Below are 11,357 nucleotides of genomic sequence, written 5' to 3' on the forward strand. Positions count from 1 at the left end.
TAGTTACTATCATATTTTATTTATGCTTCAATTGTATACACTTTTGAAATATAAATATAAGGCCTTGAGCCAAATCTTTATGTGCATCTATTTTTTTATTTTTTATTTGCAATCTTTTTTATATAAGACGAAAAGGGGGAGAAAAAAAAACTAAAACTCAACACCAAACCTATATGCACATACTCGGGGGAGCATATTTCTAAAAATTTGATGGGATTATGATTTTTAGTGTTTATGGAGTTAGCTTTTGTCATCATCGAAAAGGGGGAGATTATTAGCCTAAGTTGACCTTCATCTATATTTTTATAGTTACAAAACTTAACCACATTGTGTTGATATTTAAAAAGCAAGCATTTCATATGCAACTCCATCGAGAGACACAAGATCAAGGTTTACACAAAAAAATTGGTAAATTCAAATACGAAACCTCAAACTATATGGTGCGTCAAGTCATCTTGAAGAACCACCCATGTGCAAAGATTGAAGACTTGAACACGAGAGTCAAAATCATTTAGAAATATCTCAAGAACTCTAGGAGTGTAAGATGATAGTCGCCAACCTTTGAGCCTTAACCATGTCTATGTGATGCATATAACTATTTTAAACTTGCTAAACCCTCAGTCTTATTTTCATCGTTCTTAAAACTCAAAATTAAACTGGGCATGATCAATCATACATAATATAGTATGGCAATTTATATTGCATGATCGATCATGTCAAACAAAGTGATCAATCATATAGTATGTTGCCAGTTGAGCCTATAAAGCAAATCGATCATACCCTATGGAATGATTGATTATACTGAATTCTGCACTACCAAAAATAAAAAGCATGATTGATCAATCGAATTGAGTTGATTGATCAATGAGTTTTCTAAAAAGTTTAAAACTCGTTAATTGATGGCTTGATTGATCAACAAGATTGGGGAACCTTAAGATATAGCATTACACATGGTTGACTGATCATACCTTTTCTAGTGATCAACACTATTTGCAGCTTTTTGATAATAGGAAAAAAAGACTAGTTTACATGGGCAAACTATAAAATACCCTCTAAACTTGTTATAAACATTAAAGTGAACATTTATTGGCGATTTATAGCATTGAACAATCACTTTCACCTGAAAATCAATTACAAACCCATTTTGAGATAAATAGAATTGTGCCTCTTGCAGGAAATTTAATCCTCTATCAAAATCACTTTGTATCCTATCATTCAAGCTCCACTATTTCATCTCTTGTGCATCAAAGGATTAGAGACTTGGAAATCACTATGAGAAGACCCTCTCTCCTTTTAAAAAGGGTGTAGCTTTTCTTTTTCTTTGCGTATTATCCATTTTTTTCTCATAGATTTTCTAGAAATTGAAGCTTATTAGAGCTGTAATCTAGTTGTAAATGTTCAGGGAGGTTTATTTCGCGTAATTGGGCAGTACACATGGCTTAAAAGAGAACAGAGCCTAGTCTATTTTATGTAAAATTTTAGCTAATAAAACTTATTACTAAAATTTTTCAAGCAAGGGTTCTTGGGCGGTGACTACTGATAGGAAAGAAAACATTGGGTAAAGATCTCAATTCACCGTCTCTTGAGAAGTTACCTGGGCCAACAAAGGACTAGTGAAGCAAGTCAATCTCTATCTTCTTCGACCATGTGGCATCACTTTCTTCATCTCTTGATGAAAAGGACAATTTTAATTTCTATTTCTTCATCCCTTGATGAACTATACTCTTTGAAGGACCTCAATTTCTATTGTTTTCTTTTCTTGAACAAGACTGAGGAGTTGAGTCATATATGTCACTCAATTCATCTTATATTTCTTTGGTTGTTGTGCACATGTCAATGAGATGTAAATCTTCATCTCTAGTGGCACAACACACCAAATGCATGACCAATGAATTGACTTGAAGACACCTCATATCTGCAAGAGTTAATTTTTCATTTGCGGGATGTTTGACCCATTCATAATTTCACTCCAATCTTGTATGTTTTGAGTTTTGATGAATAGAGACATCATCTCTTTTCATTATCTAAAATTTTGAGGCTCAAAGAAATGCTAAATATTTCAAAAGCCATAATTTTTCAAATTTCATTAAGTATATAGCATTTTCTAGGGATCTTACCTGATGGACCGAGCTATTAGAGTACACTTGCTTTGATAATACTTGTTAGGTCTTGCAAGGCACATACCTAGAAGGTGTATGAATAGTTTTGTATAAAATCTACACTTTCAACACTTTTTCTAAAGTTGTATGCAACCATTCTCCTTTTGATAAAAAGTTCTATTTGTAAAAGTAAAGCTCAATGCAAATGAAACACAACACACAAGGTACACATTGATTTATGGTTCACGACCCAAACTCAGGTCGTTACATCCACTTCCAAAGGGTCTCCCCACTTAGGGTTAAATCCTATAATAATAATAATAATAAAAAAACCCTCCAACACTTATAAAACAGGGAAGTGGCAAGGACCAATAACATCAATTGTTTATAGTATCATAACTAAGCTACACAAACTTAGACCATAAAGGGATTAACAACAATAAGACTAAGCAACAAATGTGTTTCTCCTGGTGATTACACAATTCACTAGACTACAACAACTCAAATTCAACCACAAAGGTTTACCAAATTATGAGAGTTAATGTTTAGGACTTGTCTACACGAGACTTGTCCAAACACTTGCAATGTATACTTGCTTTAGAACTAAACTCACTTAATGCATCTTAATACAATGAAGTACAATAAAATATACTTCAGTCCATATGCCCTTGGAATAGTGATAGTAGCTCAAGGATTCGCAAATATCATCAATTTGAAACTTAAGATCTTATTTGTAAATACAAGTAATGGTTTAAGTTAGGGCTCATGCTAAAAACTGCCTATTGGAAATTTTGATTTGAAAATACATGCTAAAAAATTATTTGTTTTGAACAATAATTCAAAATATGAAAATCAAAAGACTCGAGTTCAGCTGGAAATCATCAAGTAGATACGAAAGTACAGGTTCTATTGTATTTGGATTCCAAAAAATACCTCTAATGTATGAAATATTCAAAATTCCAACTCACGAGTGGGTAAACCAATTTGTAAATAGCAATTCGAACTCAAATGATGAACTAAGAAAACAAGAATTTAAAAGTAAGAGTTTTGTGTTGTTTAGTTCAAGAAAAATGGTTCATTCATATAATGAATTTGAAAAATACAGCTCAAACAAGCTTTCTAGAATGTAGAAAATAATTTCACAATCAAATAATAAAAAATCTAGCATAAACAAAAGCTAGTATAAGCAAGGACTTAAAAACAGAGTAGTTGTAGTTAGCTTTTTAAAAACCAGAGCGAGAAGAACCTTGTGACTGCAAATTTGTCCTCCTCTTTGATTTGAAATTAAACAAAAGCTTGGGACAGATTCATCACACTAAGACATTTGTTTTCACTTAAATAGATAGAAACCGATAGATGGAAAATAGAGTCGTTGGAGGCAAAGCTCCAATTTTTAGAAATATGATTGTTAAGGTTAGAAATTGATCGTTTCATTCCTCTTAAAACCCAATAAATCTTGAAACATTCATAAAAATACTAAAAATGTGTGCCTTGAGCTATTGAACACAAAGTAGGTCATTTATAAAATTTAGAGATCTAATGAGGTGGAATCAAAGCTTAAAATCCAACTTAGAGTGTGTTGAAAAAATCTTCTTCATACAACTTTTGCTTCTTGGAGTACTTCTACACTACTTCTTGTTCAAATAATAAGTTTGTCCGAACAACTTTTGCTCCAGGAGGCTTCTCCTTTGAAAATCTATTCAAACAACTTAAAACATGTTTGAACACTTTTTTTTCTTTTTGGCTTTGAGACATAAAACTTGATTCTAAAAGCTATTTAAACTCCACTCAAACCATAAAGTTAGTTTCAATTATTTGTTATCATAAATTTTAATAGCATGAAACTTTGAGACCAAGGTTTGAAATTTTGTACATGGATTTGACAATTAATGTTTACTAAACAAAGTCGAACTAACTAGGGATGCTAATGGGCAGTGTTGAGGTTAGGTTATGTTGAGTTAAATGGGTTGAACCAAACGTGGTTGTTAGATAGACCGGTAAGAAATGTAGATATGAAATTAGGCTATCCTTGTTTGCGTCACATTTCAAGTTAACCCATTTAGAAATAAAAAAAAATATAAAAAAAAAAACATGATACTTGGATGAATAAATGAAAAAAGGCATGAATTTTGGGGAAATTATTAGTAGAGTAAGATTAGAATAATGGGTGATTCATTCTACTTCATTTGGTTTTAATATAGCAAACCAAATTGTGTTCAGTCCGGTGTGTGCAAAATTTGCCACCTCTAGATCCGATTAGATCCGATTAGTTTTTTGTTTTTTTTTTTGTGTGTAAAAAACGAATGTAGAGTTCAGCGGATCCTTAATCGGGTGCGCTTGTAGTATACATACCCGCCTTATCACAAAAACAAGTTAAACGGATCTCGATCGGCTACCCTACCTCAGCCATCCAGAGTCGTGTGATCGGCGAAGCGGCCGGACGGCTCAATCCTTGGTTCATCTAGGAAGGTGCAATCCGTCGAAGGGCTCCAATTTTCGAAAATGACGGAGGTAAGAGATTTTGATCTCTCTCTCGTCCACGGATCGCATGTTTGATTTGAGATTTGATTGTTTATTGTTATTGCATAATTGCGACGGGCTTTCTTTTGAATTTCCCTGTGTCGTGTTCAGAAATTTTACTGGATGACTACTTGGGCAACCTCTGGATGAGTTTTTTTTAAAACAAACAAGTTTCTACGGGAAATAAAAACATGTCCAACTCTGCTTATCAAGTTTTGTTTTTTACAGTGTTTACGCGTCAACTTTAAGCTGTTATTGGAAAGCCAACGCTTTGAAGTAGGGGTGTTGAAAAAATAAAGCATGAGCAAGTATGAAGTTCATTGGAATTATGCATGAGATATTTTATAGAAATTTCTTCCTCAAAAGTTTTTTTTTTTTTGTTGGGTGTGTGTGTGTGTGTGTGTGTCGGGGTGTTGTGGGTCTTCTAAAATCTATGGATTTTTAAGCAGATTTTTAAAAGGTAGGGGTTAGTGAGATTACATTTTTACCTACCTTATAATAGTTCCTGGGTCTTTAATAGTAGTTATTTTCAAGTAGAGAGTTGGACCTCTCCAAAATTCTGTCCTGTTTTATTACAACTTTTAATAAGGTGAGAGAGATTCCATATAGAGAGAGAGAAGAGAGTTACAAGCTAACTCCTCGACAAGATGGGAGGCTAAAAAGAAATTAAAAATCACAAAAGTACAACCAAGAACAACAGACAAGAATACAAAGTAAGGAACTGGTGAATGATGATCATGTGGAAATAGCTTGATCCAAAAAGGAGGTTCCTTCTCTGGCTAGGCCGTCACCAATCGCTGTGGCAGAGCTGCATGTAGAGTCCTGCAATGGTAAGGTGTTGGGGTACATCAAGAACTTCCTCCATCTGAGTCAGTAAATGCTAAGGAGGATCAGCTCCTTTCGAGTCACCTTCAATTTTCTGTGGTAGGTTGAAGTGATCCTGAGCAATACAGATGTACTTAAGTATTGCATGAGTCTCAGTAGAAAGTGTACTAGAAATACTAAGCAGATCAGCAAAAGAGAGAATGATATTACCAACATGCTCCCTGAAGACACCACTATAGCCGACAGGCCCTGGATTATCCCTTGCACTTCTGTCCAAATTTAGCTTGTGGAAACCTCTTGGTGGGGAACTCCATTCAGTATAACCATCCACCCACTTTCCAAAGTTCTATGTTTGAATTAAAAACGAGGAGGGCAGGTGTGAATCTTCTTGTCCCTCTTGCCCTCTGTTATGAAGAGGAGCCCGGAAGGGGGCAGCGGAAGGCCCTGTCAGTCCCCCTTCCAATCTTCTCAGCAGAAAGGGAGGGGCAGTTGTGGCGAGTGAGACCTTTGTCCCCCTCTTAGTGGTGGGAAAAAGGAATAGGGGAGCAAAAACCGCTCACCCTGCCCCATCTAATTTTTTTATTTTTGTTCAGAATCGTGTATCACGGTATCTTATGACTATTGCTATTCGTGGATTTTTACTTAAATCTCACTTTCAACTGACTTTAACATCCATGATAGTCCAAAGGACTTAAAAATCTTCATAAAATTCATGGTTTTGCAAATCCCTGTTTTTTCCTTGCTATAAGAATAATTGATGTTGTAGGACTACATACATTTGGATCCTATATATAAAACTTATCTTGAAAAGGAAATGTATACCAACAGGATAATTTCTCCTCTATGTCGTGGCCAAAGGTAACTTCCAACTAAAGATGTGACCACATAGTTCTAGTGTGAGGGCTTGGATTCAAGTCTCAATAGATTGTGAGGTTCAACATATAAAAAAACAAAACAAAAAATCAATAGTGCTTGAAATTTTGAATCTGCTAACAATATTTGTTTGACCATTGAAATTTTTTATCTGGTTTGATTGAAGGGATTTAAAAAAATGCAGTTGGACATGGTTTTTTAAACAGTTGGGAAATGTTTGGTGGTCTGGATTCGTGTTGTAGAACTTTTTTGTAAGAGCTACAAGTTTTGTTGCTTATTTGTAACATGAGATGACTTTGTTTCGTAGAGAAAAGGGTTCAAACTATTGTTTCTCAGCCTTCTCGGGTGTAGACAAAACCTTGAGAAGGTTGCAGGACAATCAATTTTTAGATCATCGATGGCACATTATTTGTTGCTTTTCCTTTATTTCATGTTACTGAGAATGAAAGAGAAGCCATGACACATACATTTGACCATAGTGTACGCTTGCTTTGTCTCAAATTTCCCTTTTAGGGAATTTGCATGTGATATAGAGTCCATTAATATTTTTTCTCTTTTCTCAAAAAAATATGTACATAAAATCCAACTATAATTATGCTAGTATGTGGAAAATCTATCAGCACATTTAGGATTTGCACCATTTTGTTTCATTCATGTATGCATGGAATACGTAATGTATTTTCTGCTAGCTCAATGAGCTGGCAAAGGCACCATCTAGAGGCTACGCGAAGGGCAAAATCCATGATTTTGGATGTTTTCTGTAGCACTATCCAATTTTAGAGTTTCTTTCTGCCGTTATTTATAGATTTAAAGACTATCCTTCAGCTGAAACTGGTGAAAGGCCTGCTATTATGTTTAATTACGCTGTCAATCTGCTCTTGAACAGATGAATGTTTTGGCAAAAATAATTGGTCTGGACCTTCTCTTTCAGGAGATAGATTTTGTTAAACTGCTCCACTCTGATCACATTATGGTTTCTGTAAAATGGTGCTTACAACTTTCTTCTCTTTCAATGCTATTGATTAAGAATGTGTTGTTGAATGATTTTGGGGATTAGTATGGCTAGGATCCCAAGAGTTGTCCTCTCACCTAGAAAAGGCCACTTCTATAGGGAACATCAAATTCAACTATCTAGTTCCGAGGTCATATATGGGCAAGTGAAGCTTCAGTATTGTGAAAAGGCTCTTTGACAAATTAAACCTTGTCTGTTCTTTTAAATAAATAAATAACTAAATAATTTATCCAAAGTTCCACTTACAATTCTGGATGCCCTGTATCTTCTTTTTTCAGTAGCCAAGGAGCCTTCAAAATTTCTTTAAATGATGTCTATTGATTGGTTTTACTGTGCTTATCTATGGTCACTTAGTGATTATAGAAGTGGGAACTTCAGTGAATTGTCTCATACTCATGTCTGAAGTTATTAGATATTGGTCCTCAATAATGTCTTTACTTTCTTTCATTTCCTGTTTCAGTATTGGGTGAGCCAGGGAAAAAAATGGTGCGACTTCTGCAAGATCTATATAGCCAACAATGCATTGAGTATCAGAACCCATGAACTTGGTCAACGTCATAAGGACAGTGTTGCCAAGAGGCTTGCGACTATGAGAAAAGAGAGTGCTGCGAAGGAGAAGGAACAAAAAGAAGCAGCCCGAGCTTTTGAACAGATTGAAGCAGTAAGTTTAACTTCTTATTTGTGCTTAATTTTTACGTTTTCTTAGTAGGATTAAATTGCTGTAAGTGGTTAAGAAGAAGAAAAGGAATCTACTTTTGGAGTTTTTGCACACACTGGTTCCTGTTCAAATGTTTACTGGAACTGGTCAAGATGAAGGAAAAAAGTCTATCTTGGAGTTTTTGGTTTGTGTGCAAATGTTTCCAGAAAAGAGGGCTTTTGTCTTTCCTGGAAACAGACATGATTCTGTCAGAAACCAAATATAACTCATTCTTGCCTGCTGATAACTAGCAAAAGTATTTTCCCTCTTCCCCCGCTTCATTCAACCCTTGTTTTCCTGTGAGTATCACTGATGTTTGGATCTTATCCTGTATCATTTCATAGAAAGCCAAGCGGAGCTATCAGAAAGATTTAGCCACATTTGGGGAGATGAAGGATTTGAACGCAAGTGCATCAGGACCTGTTCAAGACATTCCAGAGACTTCCCAAAGTATACATAAAGATGGTAAATTTAGCTCCAGCTGTTGTCTAGCGTACTGGTGAATAGAGAGCATCGGTTTTTTTCTTTTTTCTTGTTTTCCTTTTTCTTTCATTTTTGTCATTCAAAAGGTACCTGAGTATGGAGTTGAAGAGTGAAAGAGTGAAATTGTCAGGAGCATGCAGTTCATGCTTGTTTTATGAGCAATAACATAAGATTATTTTTTTTAAATGAAGCAATAACCTAAGATTACTAATTGGAAGAGCCTTTGAGCCCTTTGATTTGGCAAAATGAGGGCTTAGAAGTGATATCATTGCAAGTCACAAGTAGGGTCAACTTGAAGATTCTGAACTAGGGTGGCTTCTAGATTATTCTACTTCATACTGAAACAGGTTTTGGTTGTTGCAGAATGGGAGTATGATAGTGCTTCAGGTTATTACTATAAACCAGAGTAGTGGGTATCACTATGATTCAAACTCTGGCTTATACTACTCTGATACAATTCGTACAAGTGTTAGCTTCTCGTATTTTTTGCTATTTTAGTTGCATTTTTTTTCTTGGTTATTTCTTTCTTGTTAAAAAATTGCTTTGTCTTGGCAATATAGGGAAGAGGCCGACTACCAAGCCCACTACCACAGGAGATACACATGCTGCCAAACCCACCAGTGCACCCCCTCCTGGGAGGGTTGTTTCAACACCGGCAAACCCATCGAGATATATAAAAGGTGCACCGTCCTCTATTGCTGTGAGCAAGAGAAAAAGGGTGGCTGAGAAACCTAAGGCATCGTCAAAAGAGGAAGAGGCTGCACTGAAAGCAAGGGAAGCTGCAAGAAAAAGAGTAGAAGAAAGAGAAGCACCATTACTAGGTCTTTACAGGTCATACTGAAATGGATTCTACGAATATCCAATTTGTTTCAAGTTAGCATGCCATTGCTTTCTATGTTGTAGTTTTTACCTTATAGCCTTTCAGCATTTCGAAAGGAATGAAGACATGACTGAGCTCGACTACTAGCTTCCATGTGAATGAGCTTTTCTTGAATGTTTGATAAGACACTGAAGCTACCAGTTTCAGTTTTTACAGAGAGATGCCCTTTTTTTCAAAAATATTGGTAATAACTGACAAATTTTGTTTTTAAGTTTAACTCTCTTTTAAGTAATTAAGTAAGATGAGTCACTAAATTCATTGAGTAAGCTGGGTTAAATTTTTTCTGGTCCTGTTTCATTGGTATGGGAAACATGTAAGGATTCATTTACTTCCAAGTGGTAGGAGTCGTTCTCACCAACCCCAAACCATCTTCATAGTAACTACACCTTAATCTTACCTTTATTCATTAGAAGGAATACTTCAAGAAATCCCCAGATCAAGGTAGTTTTAAAATTATCAAATTTCTTGTTGCATTTCTTCTGACCCTGTTTGGAAAAACTTTGGAAATCAAAGTCTTTCCCAAATCCTCCAACTTTATTAGGCTTGTTTAGAGTTCATTAGGCAAGTAAATAATATTTTGTATTTGTGTTTTTTGAAAGTTAGCTCAGTCATTGTTTTCACAATAAAAATGAACCTTCTACTAAAGTAGTAGTCCAAAAAATAATCTTCAACTCATTTGCCACCATTTTTTTCCTGGGAATTTAGGATATTATTCAATTTTTTTAACATAATAACATAAATAACTAATTTTTTAACTTATTTATACAAATATCCGACTTTAACGGGTCAATTGTACATGTGTACAGTCAAAGATAACACATAAACATTAACCATGTTAACTAACATGTCATCCGCCTAAAAGCATTGAAGTTGGACAATTGGCTTAACTAATTCCTTTATAACTAGCTACCCTGCAACCAGATCTTTCCCTTGTCTCTTTTCCATGAAAATTATCTTTCAAGGCACGTAATTAAAATCGACTATACAGAACACCCACCATTCTTTGCTTCTGAAACCCGCATTTGATTTCATCAGAACCAATTATCCGACCTTCCCTTCAGATTCGGTCCATCCACTCAAATCTCTTCCAATTTCGATGCAAATCCAAAATTTTCTCCACGTTTTCTGCCTGTAAAACTCGAACTCTCTCACAGAGGTTATTCATGGCTTCCGACGACCAAATCACAAAAACCAAAATCCCTTGGCTTCGTACGAGAGCATCGAATTCTTGGGTGGCCGTATAGAATAAAAACAGAACAAGACAGCTTCCATCGGACGATAGCTTTGCATGGAGTTAATGGGAGAGAAACCCGTCTCCAGGAGATCAAAGTCAAAGATGCTTACCTTCGAGAAGGCTCCCGAGTCGAGAGCAATCATCTTTGACGGATTGACCCCATCACACGTGTTTCAGTCGCAGAAAACGGCGGCACATTTGCAGCCGCCAAGTGTAGATGTGACGCTGCTTTTTTTTTTTTCCACCCAATTTGGACCGGAGAACTTTGGTCCATGTGGTGGGGTTTGGTTAGGTAGAACTTAGGGTTTTCAATGTGTCTTAATGAGGTTTGCTAAAAATGCTTTATTTATTTATTTATTTTTATTATATTAATCTATTAGCACATACACCATAAACTATAAAGTGTGGGAAAGTATATTATTTAATATTTTATTTTTTTATAAAAAAACTATTTAACAAATCGAATTTGAACACGAATGCATTTTCTTCTTTTGTTTACATTTCTTTCAATCGAATTGACATTTTCTATTGGTTTTGTTTTTTATTAACAATGAAAATAAAATAAATGTATAAATATAATGGAATGGTTAACACTGTAGGGGTGGCATCGAGCTGAGCCAAGCTTGAACTTGCAAATGTTCAAGTTTGGCTTTATCTGAATATTTTGTACTTGAGCTCGAGTTCAAACTCAGCCTCCAGCCCAAAAATTTTAACCGAGTTTGACTTCGAGCTCG

At 35.3% G+C, this 11,357-nt stretch overlaps 1 protein-coding gene across 2 annotated transcripts; it reads left to right on the plus strand.

The window, feature by feature from the left end:
- The first annotated feature begins 4,490 nt into the window (after positions 1-4,490).
- Positions 4,491-9,544, plus strand: LOC137937032 (zinc finger protein ZOP1-like). 2 transcript variants are annotated; one of them, XM_068782055.1, is made up of 4 exons: positions 4,491-4,610; positions 7,790-7,990; positions 8,371-8,491; positions 9,070-9,544. In XM_068782055.1, the coding sequence occupies exons 1-4, from the start codon at positions 4,602-4,604 to the stop codon at positions 9,348-9,350; spliced, it is 612 nt and encodes a 203-aa protein (XP_068638156.1). In that variant the 5' UTR covers positions 4,491-4,601; the 3' UTR covers positions 9,351-9,544. The 2 variants fall into 2 exon arrangements, with proteins under 2 accessions (XP_068638156.1, XP_068638157.1); XM_068782056.1 differs by having other exon boundaries at positions 8,371-8,476.
- The last annotated feature ends 1,813 nt before the right edge of the window (positions 9,545-11,357 follow it).

This window comes from Aristolochia californica, unplaced genomic scaffold, assembly GCF_029961685.1.
Source record: "Aristolochia californica isolate CCGP_79_NKW_82.1479 unplaced genomic scaffold, dmAriCali1.0.hap1 SCAF_7, whole genome shotgun sequence".
Lineage (NCBI taxonomy): Eukaryota > Viridiplantae > Streptophyta > Magnoliopsida > Piperales > Aristolochiaceae > Aristolochia > Aristolochia californica.